The following is a 23254-nucleotide window of genomic DNA, read 5'->3' as shown; positions in this document are numbered from 1 at the left end:
TGCCTTAAAATCCACTTATTTGAGGACAAAGTTCAAATCCTTAAATATCCTAAAAAGGCAGATCTGACCTCTGCATATAGCTCACTTTTGACCCTCCTAAACTTCTTCAAATGCCAGACACCATCATCCTACCTTAGGGTTTTCTTCAATAGTTTTGAAAAGTTTGTTGTACTTCCTTTTTGTCTCATGTCCCATGCACAAGTCTTTGTTCAAAACAGGCACAATTATGCTTATTTATCTTATATTTTGCCTAGTTTGCATTGCCAATAAACTCTATTTCTCTTTATATGTCTTCATATAGGATCTATCTCAGAAAATTATAAACTCTAGAAAAGCTGCTCATCTAAAAGATCTTTTTCTCACTTAAAACCATGTAATTTTTAAAAACTGGTGAATACAGAAAAGCAGAAAGAATAAAAAATAAAAGAATACAAATCTTACTACTATTAGCATTATTAGTTAAATTTTCTTTTGATATATACATATATGAACACATCTTTAATGTAGTTATAATCATACCAAATACACAACTTCAAAACTTGCATTTTGTTTGTGAAATTATAGACATTATCTAAGAGATAATAGTCTCTAAACAGGATGCTTAATGGTTATTTTATACTCCACCTAATAGACATATTATTGTTCATTTACATGATTGTCCATATTTTTTAGTTATAAATTAACAATGTGATAAATATCTTGGGGCAAAGATTTTTCCATTTTAGTTCCATGAAGACACATATCCTACAGTAGAACTGTTTGGTTAAAGACCCAAAATACTTGAGGTTGTTGATAGTGTGGAATTTACTCTCTAAAAGGGGTAATTACACAAATTCATACTGTTAATAGCATCTTGTCCAAGTGTTGCTTAGCTACATCATTATAAAAAATTATTTTTGCTAATTTCAAAAATGTAAAAGAGCATTTCCAATTTTAATGCTTTTTTTTGATGACTAGTGTGGTTATGAACTTCTTCTGTTGTAAAATACTATTTCAAGCTCTTTACTGTAAGTGGAATGTTTAATAAAGCTGTAGAATTAAAATCTCTTGAAATATTTTAAAACAGTATAAACTCATCCTCTGGGATAGCTTTAAATGTTATAACTTAGATCAATTCAATCATGGTATAATGACTCATATTTGTAAAACTCTACAATGCTGAAATTATTATTTATAACAAAAAAACTCCAATTTCCATAAATTGAAAATGATAAAATTTCATCTCTATATAAACATAGTTATAAAATATAATAGTGGACTAGTAGTGTTTAACTAAGGTCCCTAGTGAGATATTAATTTGTCTTCAGTATACCTGAGTAATTAATGCTTTCATCACATCATATATAACTTTGAAAGAGTAATTTGGAATATCTTAATTCTGAGATATACTGAACTTATAAAAATCTTATGTCTTACTAGTTGGTGATTACTAAAAACCAAAAAGGGCTATATTTTTATTATTTAATCAATAAATTATTATTTAGTACATTATTATATAATAATTTGCAATAAAGTAATATGAGACCAAAAAATCTCAAAGCAAGAATCTCTCTGAGTGCTTAGTTCTCATCAGAATCCATGAAGGCAAGAAGGTAGAGGGATGACATATTTAAAGTGTGATGGGAAAAAATAGCCAACTAAAAATTCTTTATCCAGCAAAACTGTCCTTCAAAAATGAGGGAGAAACTAAGAAATTCCCCAAAAAACAAAATCTGAGAAAGTTCATCACCACTAGACCTGTCCCAGAAGAAATGCTAAAGGGAGTATTTCAGGTTGAAATGCAATGACATTAGCAAGTAGCTTGAAGCCATATGAAGAAAAAGATCTCCAGGTAGATATAAATGCTAATACTATTGCATTTTTGGTTGCTAATTCCATTTTTTACTTCTTAGAGGAACTAAAATGCAAATGTATAAAGAGTAATAATAAATCTCTGGTTTCTGAACACAAAATGTGTAAAGGTGTAACGTGTGAGTGAACAACATAAAGTGGAAGGAGAGACAAAGGAAAATAAGAACATAGTTTATGTGAGCTATTGAAGTTAAGTTAGTGTAAAATTAAATGGGATTGTCAGAGATTTAGGAATGTTAAATTTAAGCCTCAGGGCGGGCCGCGGTGGCTCAGCGGGCAAGAGTGCTTGCCTGCCATGCCGGAGGACCCCGGTTCGACTCCCGACCCCAGCCCATGTAAAAAACAAACAAACAAAAAATAATAAAATAAAAATGCTTTAAAAAAAAAAGAGAGAAAAAAAAAAAATTTAAGCCTCATGTAACCCAAAGAAAATACCTGAAAAAATATACCCAGAAGGAAATGAAGGATTCTCAATGGTTCACTATGAAAGATCAATTAAATGAAAAACTAGGCAGTAATGGAAGATTAGAGGGACAAAAAAGGTATAATAACAAAATGGCAGAAATCTCACATTATCAATAGTTACCTTAAATGTAAATGGTAAATTTAAATTCTCCAATCAAAAGGCAGAGATTGACAGAATGGCTAACAAAGCATGATCCAAATGTATATTGTTTATAAAACAATCACCTCATATCCAAGGAAACAAACAGGTTGAATGTGAAAGGATAGAAAAAAATATATTGTATGCAAATAGTAAAGAAAGCTGGGGAAGCTTACACTAATATCAGACAAAATAGACCCTAAATCTAAAACTGTTAGGGAGAAAAACTGTTAGGGACAAGGGACACAGAAAGACATCAGATACTGATAAAAGGATCAACTCATGAAGAAGATACAACAATTATAAACATATATGTGCCTAAAAAGAGAGCCCAAAATATATGAAATAAAAAGCGACAGATTTGAAGGGAGAAATGGATGGTGCTACATTAATAGTAGGAGACTTCAATGTACCACTTTCAATAATGGATAGAACATCTAGACATAAAGATCGATAACAAAATAGACAACTTGAAAACAGTATAAATCAATTAGACCTAGTATATACCTATAGAACACTCCACCAAAGAACAACAGAATATACATTCTTCTGAAGTGTAGGTGGATCTATCTCTAGAATAGACCATATATTAAGTCACAAAACAAATCTCAATACATCTTAAATGATTGAAATCTTACAAAGTATATTCTTTGATTACAGTGAAATGAACCTAGAAATTAATAACAGAGGAAGAATTGGAAAATTCACAATTATGTGGAAAATTTAAACAGTGGGTCAAAAAAGAAACCACAGGGAAATTGGGAAATATATTGAGGCAAATAAAAATGAAAATACAACATTTCAAAACTTATGGGATACAGAAAAGTCAGTGCTCAGAGGGAAATTTATAAATATGAATGCTTATATTTTAAAGAAGAAAGATATTAAATCAGTAATCTAGCCTCATATCTGGAAGAATGAGAAAAAGCAAAAGGAATTAAATAAAAATTGGAGCAGAGATAAATAATATAAAGAAAAAATAAAATCAACAAAACCAAAAATTAGTTTTTTGAAAAGATTAACAAAATTAACAAGCCCTTAGCTAGATTGACAAAGAAATAAGACAAAGGACACAAATGATTAAATTAGAAATGAAAGAATTTACCTTTACAAAAAAACAAAAAAGGACTATAAGAAACTATCATAAACAATTCTATACCAACAAACTAGACGATCTAGAAGATTTAATACAAAAAAATACAAATTTTTACAAATTTGTAAAAATAAATTACCCAAATTGACTCAAGAAGAAATAGAGGTCCCAACAGACCAATAACAAATAAAAAGATTGGATCAGTAACCTAAAACCTTCCAACAAAGAAAAGTCCAGGACCAGACTATTCACTAGTGAATTTTATTAAACATTCCCATAAGAATTAACATTAATCTTGCTCAAACTCTTCCAAACAATTTAAAAGGAGTGGATATTTTCTAACTCTTTCTATGAGACCAGCAACATCTCAATACTAAAGCCAGATAAAGATATCACAAGGAAATGAAAGACAATCATCCCTCATGAATATAGATGCAATAATAATAAACAAAACACTAGCAAACAAATCCAAAGGTGCACTAAAAAGATTATACACCATGATCAAATGGGATTTATTATAAGAATGCAAGGGTGGTTCAACATAAAACCAATTCACTTAAAATACCACATTAATAGAATGAAGGAGTCAAACCACAAGACCATCTCAATTGAAAAGGCATATAACAAAATTCAGCACCCCTTCTTGATAAAAACACTCAGAAAACAAGGAATGGAAGAGAACTTCCTCAACATGATAAGGGCATATAGGAAAAGCCCACAGCTAACATCATACTTAATGGTGAAAGACTGAAAGCTGTCCTTCTAAGATCAGGAACAAGACAAGGATGCCGGCTTTCACCACTGCTATTCAACACTGTACTGGAAGTGCTAGCCAGAGCAAACAGGCAAGACAAATAAATAAAAGACATCTAAAGAGGAAAAAAAAAAAGAGGAACAACTATCTATACTTACAGATGACATGCCTCCACATATAGATAAAGCTACTAGAGCTAATAAATAAATTTATCAAAATGCTAGGGTATAAAAATCAACACCCCTGTGCCGGTCTGAATCTGTGGTGGACCCCAGAAAAGCCATGTCCTCTGATCCTAATTCAATATTGCCAGGTGGGAGCATTTTGATTGTTTCCATGAAGATGTGACCCACCCAACTGTGGGCGGTAATTTTTGATTAGATGATTTCCATGGAGGTGTGTCTCCATCCACTGAAGGTGGAGTTGCTTGCTGGAATTCTTTAAAAGAGGAAACATTTTGGAGAGAGTCCCCTTTTGGAAGAACCATGTGAAAGCCAGCAGATGCCACCATGCTCGCCATGTGCCCTTCTAGCTGAGAGAGAAATGTTGAACATTGTCGGCCTTCTTGAACCAAGGTATCTTTCCCCAGATGCCTTAAATTGGACATGTCTATAGACTTGTTTTAATTGGGGCATTTTCTCGGCCTTAGAACTTTAAACTAGCAACTCATTAATTCCCCCTGTTAAAAGCCGTTCCATTTCTGGTATATTGCATTCCGGCAGCTAGCAAACTAGAACAACCCCCAAATCATTTGTATTTCTACACACCAGCAAAAAATGATTGGGAAAGGAATTCAAGAAAATGATTTCATTCACAATAGCACTAAAACAATAAAAAATTTAAAAATTTATTTAAGCAAGGATTTAAAGCATTTATACTTGGAAAACTACAAAACATTGTTGAGAGAAATTAAAAAGACCTAAATAAATGGAAAGACATCCTGTGTTCATGGGTTGGGAGACTTAATATTGTCTAGATGTTACTCTAAGTGATTCAATGCAATTCCAGTCAAAATTCCAGTAGCCTCCTTTACAGAAGTGGAAAAAGCCAATCATCAAATTCATATAGAAGGGTAAGGGGCCCCAAACAGGCAAAACTATCTTGAAAAAGAATGATATTGGAGGACTCACACCTCCCAATTCCAAAACTTATTACAAAGGCACAGTAATCAAAAGAGTTTGTTACTGGCATAAGGACTAACATATAGACGAATGAAATCAAATTGAGAATTCAGAAATAAATCCAAATATTTATGGTCAACTTATTTTGACAAGGGTGCCAAGCCCACTCAAAGGGAAAGGAACAATCTCTTCAACAAATGGTGCTGGGAAAACTAAATAACCACTTGAAAAAAATGAAAGTGGATCCATACCTCACATCATATATAAAAATTAACTCAAATAGATCAATGACCTAAATCTAGGAACTAAAACTATAAAACTCTTAGAAGAAAACATAGGGCAATATTTTCATGAACTAGGGTTTTGCAACAGATTCTTAGATTTTATATTAAAAGCACAAGCAACACAAAAAATAAATAAATTGTACTTCATGATGATTAAAACCTTTTCTGCATCAAAGGACATATTTAAGAAAGTGAGAGACAGCCTACAGAATAAGAGACAACATTTGGAAACCATATATCTGATAAGAGTTTAATATATATATATATAAAGAGAATATATAAAGAACTCCTACTCAACAACAAAAAGACAAACAACCCTATCTAAAAATGGCAGAGTGGTACAATGGTGGCTCAGTGGCAGAATTCTTGCCTGCCAAGCTGGAGACCCAGGTTCGATTCCCAGAGTTTGCCCATGTAAAAAAGAAATGGGTAAAGGAGTTGAACAGACATTTCTCCAAAGAGAGTAAACAAAGGGCCAATAAAATTCATGAAAAGATGCTCAACATATTTAGACAACAGGGAAATACAAATCAATACTGCAATAAAATATTACCTCACGTCCAACAGGATGGTTATTATTTTTTAAATGGAAAATAAAAGTGCTGGCAAGGATGGAGAGAAATAGGAACACTTGTACATCGTGGGTAGGAATGTAAATGGTACAGCCACTCTGAAACACAGGTTGGCAGTTCCTCAGAAAGTTAAATACAGAATTGCTCTATGACCTGGCAATGCCACTTCTAGGTATATATCCAAAAGAGTTTAAAGCAGGGACTCAGATATTTGTACACCAATGTTCACAGTAGCATTATTCACAATGCTAAAAGCAATCCAAGTGTCGATTAACAGAGGATGAATAAACAAAATGTGGTAAATGCCTACAATGAAATATTTATTCAGCCATAAAAAGGAGTAATGTGTGCCCATTATTTAAGAAGGTGTTGCCACCACAATGGGAATTCAGAGATGTTGACATATGCGGAGACCCCAGCCCAGCCATCATCCCAGTGCTCAGGGAGGGTGGGGTCTATGCCCCTGTATACATGGGGAGCCTGGTTGCCATCCTGATGCTTGAAGAGGGTAGGACATTTACCCCAGTGTTTGGGTAGAGTCTGGCCACAGTGCTCAACCAGGCCAGAGGACAAAACATCAATCCACAGATGATTTTCAGTCCTTAAAACATAAAGCAGTTTGCTCTGCTGGGTTTTGGATTTGTCTGGGATCCTGATTCTATTTTCCTCCTAATTTCTGCCTTTCAGAATTGGAACAGCTATCTTATTCCTGTCCTATCACTGTATATTGGAAGCAGATAATTCTGCCCTAGGACAGACCATACCCAAAAATGATTTTGATAAGATTTTGTACTTAGCATTATTACTGAAATCACGTAAGATTCTGTGGATGTTGTGATGTAATCAATGTGCCCATGGGATGAGCTTTCTTTTGGGGGTCCAGCAGATGGAATTTTGGGAATTGAATCATGTCCTCCAAAAAGACATGCTCAGGTCCCAACCCTAGTCCTGTGGGTGTGAACCCATTTATAAATATGACCTTTGAATATATCATTATTTAAGGTGTACCCAAAGTGAATGAGGGTGGGCCTTAATCCAATATGACTGAAGTCCTTATAAGCAAAGGAAATTGAACAGAGAGAGAAGCCATGCAAGGAACTCAACAGAAACCAGAGGAGAAAGAAGATGCCACCATATGTACTGCCATGTGACAGAAAAACCAAGGAATCCCAAAGATTGCCAGCCACCCAAAAGATACTGACCCAGGGAGGAAGCAAGCCTTCTAGCTTCTGAAACCATGAGCTGATAAATTCCCACTGTCTAAGTCAACCCATTGTATGGTATTTGTTTCAGCAGCTGGGGAAACTAACTCTAAAGATTATTGTGAAGATAGCTTCAAAGCATTTCAAAAACAGTTCCTATAAAGTAAGTGATAGATATAATTACTAACTGAGGAAACAAGCCAAACTTTCAATCATAGAATAATCTTGCTCTGAGATCCTCCTTTTTTTGTGATATTGCCCATAAGACAAGACAACTGCTTCTTAAATCCTGTATTATTCTCTGAAGTTCAATCTTTTTGTCTACTTCCTGTCAGAATGCCCATCATTCTAATACTGCATAAATTTTTTGTGAGTCCCGTACTCTGTGGCATTTTACTCCACTTTCCCAAGCTATAACAAATATCACAAGTGAACTCTTTTTTAATGGTGAAACAAGAAGACAAAAGTGGCTAACAGTTAAAAACATACAAATAAATACTAATTCTGAAAGCTTCCTTCCCTGTGTCAAGCTGGGGTATTGACTCAACTCACCTCTATGCTATATAGTCAATTCTTATTAGGGCAAGAAGGTTCAGAAAGTCTGTTTGGTGATTTAAATTTTTTTAATTACAGAAAAAAAAAAAAAGAATGGGAAGCTACACATGAAAAACATTATTAATAAATACAGAAATATCCTTAACTTTCTCTTTGTTTACAAGATTTCACTTCTGAATATTTTAATCAATTTTTTTTAATGCAAAAACATTTTCATATCCCTTTTTAAAAATATTCCCATATGAGGAACTTCTGGAGAAGATGGCGGCTTAGTAAGGTGCGCGCGTCTTAGTTCCTCCTCCAGAACAACTACTAAATAACTAGAAACAGTACAGAACAGCTCCCGGAGCCACGACAGAGATCAGACACACAGTGTTCCCCAGTCTGGAATGGCTGGACCGGCTAAGAGACTCCGCTGCGGTGAGCTCCCCAAGCGGCACACGCTTCCCTGGGCCGCAGCGGTTGGCGGCCGGAGCCCCTCCCTCCCTCCTTCCCGGGCCGGCTGGGAGCTTCAGATCGGCGGTTCCCCAAGCTGCGGCGGCTGGCGACCGGCGCTCCTCCCACACAAGCAGCTTCCCGGGCCGGCTGGGAGCCTAGGATCAGCGGTTCCCCAAGCCGCGGCGGCTGGTGCCCCTCCCCCACAGGCGGCTTCCCGGAGGGAAAGGAGTCTCCAACAGTAGTAGAGACTGAGTCCAACCTAACACCAATAGTGGCATTAATGAACAACTTCTGACTACTAAAAATAGGCCCTCAGCTCAGGCAAAACTGATCAAGGCGGAAGTCACTTATTGGGCTAACTGAAAAAGAGGAAAGGGGGCGAAACAGAGCCTCTGTGGCTGTTTCTATGGAGGCTTGGTTGCCTCTGGGCTCAGCACTGGGATTACACAGGTTGCAACTGCCCCGAACGCAGAAACAGGCTGCTTTCAGGGCTCTCTACCACCTGAACCTTCCCCGCGGGAGGGGTGAAATGCAACTCAGGTGGAATCCCTCTCTCAAGGAATTCAGATCCCAGGACTTCACAATTTGAAGCCATTAAAACCAACCCACAACCTTTCCTCTGTCTCCACCACACACCCAGCAGTGAGAGTCTTCCAAAGTTAAAGGAGCCACAACATCTTTTGCTGGTGGCACCCGTAGACAGACAAGCACCACATACTGGGCAGGATAAGAAAAACAGAGCCCAGAGACTTCACAGGAAAGTCTTTCAACCTGCTGGGTCCCACACTCAGGGAAATCTGATTAAATGCCCAGACGCCAGCAAAAAACAACAAATCACACCAGGAAAATTGAAGATATGGCCCAGTCAAAGGAACAAACCAATAGCTCAAATGAGATACAGGAGCTGAGACAACTAATTCTGAATATACGAACAGAAATGGAAAACCTCTTCAAAAACCAAATCAATAAATTGAGGGAGGACATGAAGAAGGCATGGGATGAACAAAAAGAAGAAATGGAAAGTCTGAAAAAACAAATCACAGAACTTTCTATATTTTCATTTTAATAACCTCTAAGAAGGATTAGGTAGATTTATACACACTTACATGGGAAAGTTTGTAAGATGGACTGTGCATGACAAAAGTGCCTAACTGCATAAACAATATGATACCATCATTCTGAAAAATGATGCACCAGAATATATAGCTGGTGCACATGTGTGACTGTATGGAAGAGGTCTTGCTATTTCTTTTTCTAAATCGATGCAAATGTTCTAAGAAATGATGATCATACAGCTATGTGATGATATTAAGAATTAGTGATTGCATATGTAGAATGGAATGATTTCTAAATGTTGTGTTAGTTAATTTTTTTTAATTAATAAAAAAAAAATTTTTCCCATATGAGTTGTTTCCATTTTTTTTAATCACACATAAAACCCACTATACCATCCATAGCATTTCAGTGAAAAAAGTAAAATTTCTGAATTTCAAAATTCGGGGTGGGGAAGATACCTATTTTCTTCACCTTTTCTAGCAGAAATTTGTCAACATTGTCACAAACTGAAAACTTTCTGAGAAATTGCCTTTAGAGATGATGGGATTTGTTTGTGGTAAAATATAAACAAAGAAATGGCTGAAGGCCAGGCAGGAGGAATGTCAAAGGAACTCCTAAGTGATCAGACCACAGAGGTAGAACATAGGTAATACCACAGGAGGCATTTTACATTTAAACAAGGAACCTTAGAACAGATGATGTAACTACCACAGAAATGTGCTCAGTTAAATGTTTCTGGAATCTCTGACTCACTATGTTCTCTGAGATCGCAACAACAATACAAACACAAAAGCCCTCTTCCCAATGTTATCTTCACTGGAGTTGTGGTACTTAACTCCTCCAATTCCTGTAACTTTTCATCTCTCATCAGGGGGTTTGTCCCCTTGTTATATGTTCTTATAAAAATAAATTGCCCCTTATGCCACACTGAACTATTCCTTATCACATGCACTGTCATTACTGCTACATCCTCTGTATGTTCCCATCAGTCTTTGAGAACCACAAAAGCAGGCATTTTACATACTTCATTTTCCAACACCTAGCAGAGTGCCTACAGCAGAAACACAGTAAACACTGGCTAAGTGAATGAATGAAGTATTGCTGATAATTTCCCTACAATGGCTAAAAGGATGACAAATTTGCCAAATGTAAATGATCTCTTGTTATAAGCTGAAATGTATCCCTCAAAAAGAGATGTTGAGTCTTATTCCCTTGTACGTGATGTAACGCTTAATAGGGTCCTTACAGATATAATTAAGTCAAGATGAGGTCATACTGGACTAGGGTGGACTCTAAATTAGTGATTGGTATCTTTATCAGGAGAGGGAGATGTGGAGACAGACACACATGAGATATCAGAGACAGTAATTGGAGTGAGAAGGCTACAAGCCAAGGAATGCAAAGAATTGGGCAGCCACCAGGAGCCAGGAAGAAGCGAGGAAGGATTCTTCCCTACAGCCTTCAGAAGGAGCATGACCCTAACAGCATTTTGATATCAGACCTCTAGACTCCAGAAGACATAATAAATTTCTGTTGTTTTAGGCCACCCAGTTTGTGGTAATTTATTACAGCTACTCTAATAAACTAATACATCTACCTATCACTTGCCAAAATTCAGGTTGCCCAAAAAGAAGAGTCAAGGTTTTTCCATTATTAGTTTTCCCCTTAATCTGTGGGATTAGAAATATGATTAAACAAATAGATAACTAATTTTAAAAGCAATGCACTTGAAATACAACATTTCTACATATTAGCTTATGAGGAGAAATGTCCTTTATTGACTAAATCTGTTATATCAAAATCATCAAATTCATTACAAACATGTTATACTTAAATGAAAAGAAAAGGGGAAATGAGCATTGTCCTAATTGTGCATATTTATTTGATATGATTGCTTCTTTTCCATCTTCTCTCACAGTTACTTTAATATTATAGAAGAATATCATGTTTTAGGATTATCAAGAATTTTTATCATCAATTCTTCAGGGTAAATTAGTATTTGGAGGACAAGCTGTCTTTTAAATACTACTCTAATAAAAGTCTTATATCTTCCTTACTATGGGTTTTGTTACAAAGAACATTTCACTTGCATCTACATGTGACTTACTATTTTAGTGATGAGATGTATCTATTTCATTCTTAGAATGTCTATTTAGACTAAAGGGAAAATATTTCAAGGAGATAAAGTTAGAGAAAAGATACTTCTAGAATAATTTGCATTCCTTTACCTGATCAATAATATCGAATTTTATAGGACTATCATCTATCATATCATAACTGAATAAATGAACAGTATGTTCCTATGTATATATGATCTGTAAAGGTTGTTTTTTTAAAAGATGATTTCAGTATGGAAGCAGAAAATTATTTTTCTTGTAAACAATTAGTAAATCAGATAGAGACATGGTATAAAGGTTCTCATTAAAACTACTACTAAAATTTGGTCTAAGGGAGGAACTTTTTAATTCATATCAGCCTAAAAAATAGAACATATTAAAAGGAATAAAAATATTTCTTGCCATTTTAGTAAAAATATATATTTGAGAATTTATCTAAATATATATATATATAAATATATTTGAGAATTTTTCTTAAAATTTCTGTGAGTTTCCTGAGTTTACATAATGATTTTCAAATAAAAGTTTATAACAGATAATTTTTGCTTAAATTGGCAAGGTCCATTATCTCCTTCCTGTTTTCATTTTTTCTAAAAGATCTCTTTGTTTTTTCTCATTACATGGACATTTTTTTCTTTTAAATTTTTTATTAACCCACTTGGGTCTCTTATCATATACATTTTTAAATATAAAGTGTTTTTCCTCCTTTTCAAGGTTCTTCAGATACAGTAAATTCTGTCTCCTAGTCATGCAGCTCCACCTACTGGTCAAAAATTGGCATATCATCAGGATCTACCCATTTTTAACTTGAAATTTATTTTTCGAACAATTCAAACTATTTCTCAGAACAGATAATTCATATCTTTTATTCTTTCTTAGACCAGTCCTTGGACCTTTTTACAAATCTGATACATTATAGGATCTTGATGATCTTATCTTTCCTATATCTTGAAATGCTTACTATTTCATCATCTAGGAATTATTTCATTATTTCTCAATTATTCCCAACTATACCAGAAATAATTAAATAAGGCAATAAAGGAATGACAGAATATATCAATCTAAAATCTAGAGAATGTGATCATGTAATAAAATCTCAGACTATGAAAAGTGTAATAAAAAGGTATCAGTGGCTGAGAGAATTCAAATAGAGTTTAGAGGCTACTCTAGAGGTCACTTTTACTCTAATATTTTAGAACAGCTAGAAGTCAACACCTAAAATTGTGGAATTGTAACCCATATCAACCTCTAAATCTGCTCTACAACTAATTGTTGTGCTATGCTTTGAAATTTATTGCTTTTTTGCATACATATTATTTTTCACACAAAAAAAGTCAATCATGATGATAAAAAAATATTTATTTCTTCTAGCCTCCAATGTTCTGGAGTGGCTAGAAGGAAAAATCTGAGATGAATGGTAGCCCATGACAAATTCTAGGATTTGTCCTGTAACTACTTTTTAAAGAGTGCTTTGAAAACTATTGCTTTTTTTCTTTCTTTGCTTTGTGTTATATATACAATTTAAAAAGTTAAAAAAAAAAAAAAAGAGCCCATTGTACTTAGATGGTAAACGGTAATAATTGTTTTACCTGGTATACTGAAGATTAAAGAGTTGTAATGCAAAGCTAACATTAGGCAATGCTCCCCCAAAATTCTATTTCAAAATATGTCAAAGGAGGAGTAAAGTTTTTATAAGTAAAATAAATACCATTCTAAAATAATTTAACACAACTCAGTTAAATTACTTTAGAATGGTATTTATTTTAACACAATTCATCTCCCCAATTATAGAAAAATAAATTTCAGTTTAGCATCCCACTTGGCTCTAGCATTCTTTTCCTAATTTACATAATTTAATACATAGTCAAAAATAAATTACAACTATAATGCTAGTTGGTATCCTCACCAAAGTACTCTATCAGCTAGGCATGTGGCCTTCCAGACCTCTTCCATACAGTCACACATGTGCACCAGCTATATATTCTGGTGCATCATTTTTCAGAATGATGGTATCATATTGTTTATGCAGTTAGGCACTTTTGTCATGCACAGTCCATCTTACAAACTTTCCCATGTAAGTGTGTATAAATCTACCTAATCCTTCTTAAACTCCCACATGCTAGTTCAAGGTAAGGATGTTACCATTGTTAATTTAACCATTCCCATTACTGATGGGCATTTAAGTAGTTTCCAGCTATCTCTTTAATAAACAATACTAAACACATACAAGTATTTTTCTGGGAACAGAATTTAAGGAGTAGATTTCCATAGGCACACAACTCTGGTTTTGAGTCCTGGTTCTGCTACTTATAAGCTCTAATTGCAGAAAAAATTACAGAATTTTTTGTGCCTTAGTTTCCTTGTCTTTAAAATGTGGTTAATAATAGTAGCCTCTTCACAGGGTTGAAGAATAATTTATTTAATACATGTGAAGCACATAAAACAGTGCCATATAAATGGAAATGCAATAAATATTAGTTATTAGTTGTGAGATAAATCTATTAATAATTTATAGGCCATTTGTTTTCTCTTATTTGTGAATTTTCAGTTACTGTTTGTTTCCATTAAGGTCATTTATTGTTTTCTTATTGATATATAGGATTTTCTATATGTTCTATTAAATTACAATACTTGTTATGTTTTGCAAATATTTTCACCAATTCTGGCACATGTTAACTTTTTTATGGTTTATTTTATTAAATGAAAGAATTTAATTTGATCTTCTTTTCTAAATGACTTTTTTTAATGCTCTTTTTTTATTGTGAAATATATGTACACAAAGCAATAAATTTCTAAGTACATTTTAACAAGTAGTTATAGAACAGACTTTAAAGTTTCGTATGGGTTACAGTTCTGCTATTTTTCACTTTTTTTTCTAGCTGCTCCAAGACACTGCAGATCAAAAGAAATATTAATATAATGATTCAGCAGTCATACCCATTTGTTAAATCCTCTCTTCTCTGTTACACTCCTCCTCTTATTTTTTTCTTTTTTGTGAAAAATAACATATATACAAAAAAGCAATAAATTTCAAAGCACATCGCAACAATTAGTTGTAGAACAGATTTCAGAGTTTGGTATGGGTTACAATTCCACAATCTTAGGTTTTTGCTTCTAGCTGTTCTAAGGTACTGGAGCCTAAAAGAATTATCAATATAATGATTCAGCACTCAAACTCATTTGTTAAACCCTACCTTCTCTGTATAACTCCACCATTACCTTTGATCTTTCTCCCACTCTTTCGGGATATTTGGGCTATGCCCATTCTAACTTCTTCATGTTGGAAGGAGTTGTCAATAATATGACAGGCGGATGTAACTAGTTGATGTTCTGGAAAGGTTGGCTCCCCTGCATTTCAGGACCCATCTGGAGATTGCAGGTTTTTGGTAAATTACCCTAGGAACCTTTGTAGAATCTTATATATTGAACTAGGTATTCTTTAGGATTGGCTGGAATGATTTTGGTTGGGGTTTGACAAGTTAAGATAGGTAGCAAGTCTAACTGAAGCTTGTGTAAAAGTGACCTCCAGAGTAGCCTCTAAACTCTATTTGAACTCTCTCAGCCACTAATATCTTATTTGTTACCCTTCTTTTCCCCTTTTTTGGCCAAGATGGCTTTGTTGATCCCATGGTGCCAGGGCCAGATTCATCCCTGACAGTCATCTCCCATGCCACCAGGGAGACTTTCATCCCTGGATGTCATGTCCCATGGTGGGGAGAGGACAATGGTTTCACTTGCAGAGTTGGGCTTAGAAAGAGCGTGAGGTTACATGTGAGCAACAAAAGAGGTCCTCTGGAGGTGACTCTTAGGCATGCCTATACGTAGGCTAAGCTTCTCCGCTACCTACATAAGCTTCACAAGAGTAAGCCTCACACTTATCCACTGTTGGTGGGAATGTCAAATGGTGCAACCACTGTGGAAGGCAGTTTGGCGGTTCCTCAAAAAGCTGAATATAGAATTGCCATATGACCCAGCAATACCATTGCTAGGTATCTACTCAGAGGACTTAAGGGCAAAGACACAAACGGACATTTGCACACCAATGTTTATAGCAGCATTATTTACAATTGTAAAGAGATGGAAACAGCCAAAATGTCCATCAACAGACGAGTGGCTAAACAAACTGTGGTATATACATACGTTGGAATATTATGCAGCTTTAAGACAGAATAAACTTATGAAGCATGTAATAACATGGATGGACCTAGAGAACATTATGCTGAGTGAGACTAGCCAGAAACTAAAGGACAAATACTGTATGGTCTCACTGATATGAACCAACATTAGTAAATAAACTTGGAATATGTCATTGGTAACAGAGACCATCAGGAGATAGAAATAGGGTAAGATAATGGGTAATTGGAGCTGAAGGGATACAGACTGTGCAACAGGACTGGATACAAAAACTCAGAAATGGACAGCACAATACTACCTAATTGTAATGTAATTATGTTAAAACATTGAATGAAGCTACATGTGAGGTATAGTTTTTTTGTTTGTTTTTTTCTATTATCGTTTTATTTCTTTTTCTGTTGTCTTTTTATTTCTTTTTCTAAATCGATGCAAATGTACTAAGAAATGATGAATATGCAACTATGTGATGATATTAAGAATTACTGATTGTATATGTAGAATGGAATGATTTCTAAATGTTTTGTTAATTAATTTTTTTTAATTAAAAAAAAAATAGAATAAGCCTCAAAATCAAGGGCTTGGCCTATTGATTTGAATGTCCCTAATGTTTGACATAGTATCAGGTGTTTCGCCAGTGGTAAAGTTTAATAGCTCCATATTTTTTCTCCCCTCCCTCAAGGGGCTTTGCCAATACTTTTGGAATATCTGTTTAATATACTCTGGGATGTACTTAGGCATTACATTAAACTATATAGGATTAAAGGCTCTCATACTTATTTTGGCCTCCCTTTGTTGGGATTATTTAAATGATCTATCCAGATAGGTTGCGTTAGATTATGTGCCACAGAAAGTTTAGGTTAGGGACAAAATAAACCTTTCTTCCTTTGGTCTCAAAGAATCGGTGAAGTTCTAAAATACAGACAATGTCTTCCTTACTCCTGTATTCTGAATTACCTTAATTCTGACCTGGTCAGCTTCATCCTTATCTCTAAATACCAGGTTATACATACATAAAACAGTCCCTCAAAATCCATAAATAACAATTACTCCTCCAGACTAAATGTGACTGCTAAAAGAGGTTACAATCTAGGCCCCAGTTTTCTCATAAATATCTTCTAAATGAGAACATACAAAATTTGCTATTTTGTTTCTGGCTTATTTGGCCTCACAAAAAGTTCCACAGGTTCATTCATATCAGTGCTTCTAAATGACTTTTGCATTTTTTATTTAAAGGCCCAATACTTTCGAAAATGTAAAAATATTTAGTTATTAAATCAATATGGAATTTAGCTTTATGAATGTGGTAAGGTAGGGGGTCTAGCCTTATTTTTTCCCTCGTGAGTAGCTAATTTTTCCAATACAATTCTTCCTTCCACTGATTTGAAATGCCACCTTTAACCATAACCAAATTCCATGTAGCTACTAGTCTCTTTATGAACGCTCTAATCTGCTCCACTAATGTATGTGTTTATCTTGGACTATGTTTTAGAATGTGTTTTGCTACCCAGCAAAGCAAATCTCTTGTCCTTCTTTGTCAGTACTAGTTGAGCTATTCTATCATACTGCAGGCTTTCAGGAAATGGTGGTTTTTAGTGAGATAAGTCTGGGGGAAGGGCTGATCCCTTTGCTCCAGGGTATGTGTGCCAGCGGGTGGGAATCAGTCATCCTGAGGGATGGCTAGATGACACAAAATCTAGATATGTACCTTTAGACGGACGCGGAGCATCACAGCAAGGGAAGTTCATGGTCTGCCACCAGGCCAAGCGGAAGAAAGCAGGCAGTGGGAGCTGGAGTCCCTCGCAGAAGGTATCAAAGGAGAACCACACTACCAATCCTGATGCCTGCTGCAGTGGGCAAGGGCATGGTATTGCCCTCCCCTAGCGCCCAGAGCCCAGGGCCGCAGTAGGCCCCATAGACATATCGACCTGGATCCACAGACCTACAGATGTAAATTTGCTGGAACATATTTAGTTTGTAACTATGATACTTTACATCTTTAACTATAAACAAGAATAATCTTTTTTCCATCGTTTTTGTGTGAAGCTAATATTGCAAAGTTAAATCATCTGTTTTTTAACACTTTTCAATTTTTGTTTGTATAAATTGTTCTAACATTTTTGCTAACACTTAACCTTTTCCTCAAAGTGATCTCAACTTGGAATACTTAAGATTCCTGCATGATTTGGTTCATGTATATCTTATACCTCAGTCTCATTACTACCTCTCTGTACATGACTCCAGCCACTCTGGCCTCATCTCCTTTCAGATTCTCAAACACTAAACCCTCTTCCACCTTGGAGCTTTGGTACCTGCTGCTCGCTTTTCCTAAAATGTACTACTTTTGTTTTACTCACAGTTGTCTCATTCTCTCGTTTATTTCTCAATTCAGTGTCACCTCCTCAAGGAATCTTTCCCTGACAAGCCTTTCTAAAGTGGTTGATCTAAAGTCTTTGGTTATTCTCACTCTCAGCATCCTGTATATTTTCATTTTTGGGGGGGGAGGGGGGCAGTACATGATCCAGAAACCAAACCCGGGTCTCCCGCATGGAAGACAAGCATTCTACCACTGAACCACTTGTGCTGGTTTGAAAGGATGTATGGACCCTAGAAAAGCATGTTTTAATCAAAATCCCATTTCATAAAGGTAGAATACTCCCTATTCAATACTGTATGTTTGAAACTGTAATCAGATCCTCTTCCTGGATGATGTGATTTAGTCAAGAGTGGTTGTTAAACTGGATTAGATGACAACATGTCTCCACCCATTTGGGTGGGTATTGATAAATTTCTTTTTTTTTTACATGGGCAGATACTGGGAATCAAACCTAGCTCTCCAGCATGGCAGGCGAGAACTCTGCCTGCTGAGCCACCGTGGCCTGCTCTCTTGATAAGTTTCTTCAGTCCTATAAAAGAGGAAACATTTTGGAGAATGAGGAGATTCAGAGGGAGCAGAGAATGCTATAGCACCACGAAGCAGAGAATCCACAGCCGGAGACCTTTGGAGATGAAGAAGGAAAACGCCTCCTGGGGAGCTTCATAAAACAGGAAGCCAGGAAAGAAAGCTAGCAGATGATGCTGTGCTCACCATGTGCCCTTCCAGCTGAGAGAGAAGCCCTGACTTCATCAGCCTTCTTGAACCAAGGTATCTTTCCCTGGATGGATGCCTTTGATTGGACATTTCTATAGACTTGTTTTAATTGGGACATTTTCTCGGCCTTAGAACTGTAAACTAGCAACTTATTAAATTCCCCTTTTTAAAAGCCATTCCATTTCTGGTATATTGCATTACGGCAGCTAGAAAACTAGAACACCACCCATGCACCCACTGTGTATTTTCTTTACACCATGTATTGAAAATGTATGTCTTGATTATTCATTTGTTTGTTTATAGTCTGTCTATACCACAACAATATAAATCAACTCTATGAATGCAAAGACTTTATCTATTCTGTTTACTGCTATATCCACAATGCACAGAATGATCAATCAATAAATATTTCTTAAATAAAGTATGAATACCCTACAAGCAGATGCTGAATTAGAAATATCTAAATATTTCTTGTAAACAGGTTAAATATTCTCTTAATGATAGCATGAATATAGAGAACCAGTTCCATTGACAAATCCTAGGTTTACTAAACTACAATAAAAGGAAATTATAATTAGCATAATAGATGTATATGATACAATATCTTAATGATATACTTAAGAAAATTATTTAATATGATCATAACTTACAAAATCCAAGTTTTGCTCTTCTAAACACACATACACACTCTTCTCAGGTATATAACCACAATACTCAGAAGGTAATACAACATTTAAGTTTTTCTGGTTTAGCACCACACAAGTACTACATAAACAATAATCCCAATGAAATCATTTAGTCACATCTCTAAGATATATATCATGAGACTCACAGTTCAAACAATTTCTATTTATTTTGGTCAATAGCAAAATCCTTCCTAATTGAATGTGACTAACATCAAAGATGTTGTGTAAACCTGCCCAAGGCAACATCCAAAGTCTGCAGTTGGAGAGCCAGATCTATGACTCAAATCTCCTGTTTCCTGATTCAAGGAAAACCTGCCTTTCTGGGATCTGGGACAGCCAACACGGCTGCCCACCAAAGTCGGCTCTTCTTCACTGACACCAGTAGGTGTCAATACTTCCCAGAATTCTCTTTTGTCCTTCCCAATTTCTACATTCTCCCTAGAGACCTCCTACAAGTGTTACAGCTTTACCCAAAGAGGTGTTAACACCATCTTTTCAATAATAGCTTCAAAACCTTCATAACCAACCCACATTTCTATCTTGAAATCCAAGTTCTTATTTCCAATTAATGGATACCTTCAAATGCAAGTTGAACTCAGTAAATTCATCCTTGCCTCTCAAAACAACCCTTCTTTCTATAATCCAGAATAATAACAGTATCTTCCCAATCAATCAAGCCAAGAGCCAGGGAATCACACACTTCTCTCTTCCTTACTACACCCCATCTTCAGGCCAGCAAGGCAAGCCCTGATGAATTCATCTCCCTCATATTTCTTATGTCTCACTCTACTCCTCCTCAATCCCCTTTATTAGCTATTCAAAAGTATCTAATATCTGGCTCATTTTTAATAAAAGTAATAAAAGAGGTCTTCAATTGGAGTGTGCTCTAAATTATACAAAAGACAGTTTCTAAGTAAACCAATCTGTCCTATTGACATCGAACTTAGTGAAAAATTCTTTCTGTCACATTAAATAAAAAAATGCAGAAAGAAGACTTACTTAAATGGTGTAAACAAAAATGGTAGAGTAACTTCTTTTTTCTGAGCCATTTTCACCTGGGAACCAAGTATGAAAACATTTTATTATGTTATAAATGAGAAAAACATTACTCAATCATATTTTGAAATATAAACATCCATTGAAATGGCTCTTTAGCGATTACTTTGAATAAAACAGAATTTTGTTATATTATTTCCTAACTATTTAAAGAAAACTTTAATATCTGACTATCAAAATAAGCAGAGAATTAAGCATAACAAGCCTGAAAAATAGCATATTTTCAGTAGTGCAATTAAAAGTGTCCTTCATACAACTCTTACAAAAAACAAATAAGTCAACCTGTATTAAAAGTGTTAAGAATAACAAAATTTTCAGTTAAAGGTCCATGTTTTTAAGTTCTTAATGTATACAATAATGTACATGGAATGACAAGAAATACTGCAATCTCTAATTTTACTTATATAGGACAAATCCCATTCACATAGAGACTTAGCTGCTAGTCTTCATAAGAATACAGTGACCTTCCAATTAGGGACACACCTTATAGGAAATTCTACCCCTCAAATTGACTTATGGAACATGCATCTCAGAAATGTGAAACTTTATGACACTAGTCAAATACACAAAACTTAAAGATAATTCATGATAGAAAATCATTTATTAAAAATAAAATTAAATGTTTTTACTTTATATATTTGATTGTTAAATTGCAGCATTTATTTTTTAACCAAAATCAAAAATTAATTGCAGCGCTTTCTGCTTTTGTGTGTGTGTGTGTCTTCTTTTTTTTCTTTTTACCTTGAATTGTTCAAGAATCTGTACTGCATTTGCAAACATGCTCTCTGCTTTGAAGAGATCAGTGTTGTTAAGATAATCCACAGGCAGGGTTCCCTGCAATAATAAATAATGACTTAATATTAGTATCAACAAAGCTCAGGCTAATCATATAAAACAAAAGAGGCTTACAAAGGAAGTAATAAAGATAAGCCATAAGGAACAATATATTTCTAGAATTAAGTGAAAAATCTTTTTTAAAACCACAACAGAAAGATGTTCTATGATTTTCTCACAAAGTGCATGTAGTACTGACGCATAGAAAAGATTAGGCAATTTTCCAGAGGACAAAATGATAGTAAATGGTGGAGTTAGTATATAAATAAAGGTAATTCAAATCCAGAACAAAATCTTGAAGCCTACACTTTAATTTTTTATTATCTATATTGATCAAAATATAATATACATCTCTCAGCAAATGGTATTTAGGACACAAAAGAAGGGATAATATCAAAACCTCTCTTTTTATTAACATATAAATATACTGAATACATTTTAAAAGCATTTTGAACAAAATAGAGATGAAAATATGCTAAATATCCTGTTCTAGGAGTCCCTATCATTCCTAAAAATCATCCCCTTCAACCCTTTTCTGACTCACACCAAAAGTATATCTTATCAGAATACTTTTGTTCATTAAATTATGAGTAAGTCTCTAATTTAAAGCTTTCTGACTGCAAAGAACAAGCTCTTAGCCACTATCTCTATTAAATATTTTTACCAAACAAAATCCATTATAAGTTAGATTTACTGTTCCACTTAACAATTGAAGAGACTAAGACACAGAGGAGTAAGTGCTTTGCCTAAGGTTATGGAACCAGGAAAACAGTGGAACCCACGTGAACATATTTATTTCACTTAACTGACAGAATCTCTCACCAAAATGAAGACAACAGATTAAAATGGAGGAAGGAAAGCATCTGAAAGAATCATATACAGCTCTACATGTACCATATTCTTTTCTTTTAGTTTGAATTACTATATTAAAATGTTTTACAAGCACAGAATCACATGGAAATGAACTGATAGGGAGAATAGGGGTATATCATAATACACTAAAATAATAATTAACTGTATGTCAAATCACAATGCAAAAATGAATATAGTTATTTTCACCTTGACAAAAGAGACATATTTGTAAATGGCTCGTTTCCATGTATGACACAGATACTATATAAACTGTGTAAAATAACGATATGGGAGAAGGGAATTGACATGTACTGAATGCTTCCTACATTTAGCACTGTACTACATTCTTTGTATATCGTACCTCATTTAATAGTTCTCACCAAAAACCTAAGGCATTAACCTCAACATTTTACTTTACGGAAACTGAAGTACAGAAAATTTAACCAAGTCTTCCAAGATCTCACAGTCTCTATTAGAACCTGTCTATGTAAATGTACATCTCATGACCTACATGGTACACCAACCTGACTCATGTAGAAGTGAATAAATAACTATGACTAGAGCAATCAAAGGAGGGGAAGACTTCAGGAAACAGGCAGCATTTGACTTATGCCTTAAAAACCCCAAATAATTTTAATTCAATGCACAAGTCACCATTTAGGTGAAAGGGCAAAGAGCTGGGACATTACAGCTGATAGTCAGTGATGATCAACAGATCAAGTACTACAAAAGGACACAGGCAGGAGTAAAAAGCAACAAAGATTTCAAAGTTAGGGGGAGAGGACAGTGAGTTAAGGCTTCTCAAAAACGGCAATGGGGACCCTCGGGCGCGCGGCCCCAAGGGTGGGAATCAGAGAGGTTCCAGGCGCCCGAGGAGGGCCAGAAGACGAGTGGGGCTGGAGATCGGGCCGGTTGTGCTTAGATATGACCTATAAAAATATAAGATGATAGAAGATG

The 23254-nt window shown here is 35.1% G+C and overlaps 1 protein-coding gene across 1 annotated transcript in view; it reads right to left on the bottom strand.

The window, feature by feature from the left end:
* Window positions 1–23254, bottom strand: part of PIGN (phosphatidylinositol glycan anchor biosynthesis class N) — a 193440-nt gene that overhangs the window by 125606 nt on the left and 44580 nt on the right. The window contains exons 11-12 of the mRNA XM_077135318.1: window positions 21353–21445; window positions 20555–20610 (exon numbers count right to left, since the gene is read on the bottom strand). Of these exons, the coding sequence (XP_076991433.1) occupies window positions 20555–20610; window positions 21353–21445 (149 nt within the window). The remainder of the gene's footprint in view (window positions 1–20554; window positions 20611–21352; window positions 21446–23254) is intronic.

The sequence above is a fragment of the Tamandua tetradactyla genome, chromosome 18 (assembly GCF_023851605.1).
Source record: "Tamandua tetradactyla isolate mTamTet1 chromosome 18, mTamTet1.pri, whole genome shotgun sequence".
Taxonomy (NCBI): domain Eukaryota; kingdom Metazoa; phylum Chordata; class Mammalia; order Pilosa; family Myrmecophagidae; genus Tamandua; species Tamandua tetradactyla.
This window is presented reverse-complemented; position numbering and strand designations above follow the sequence as displayed.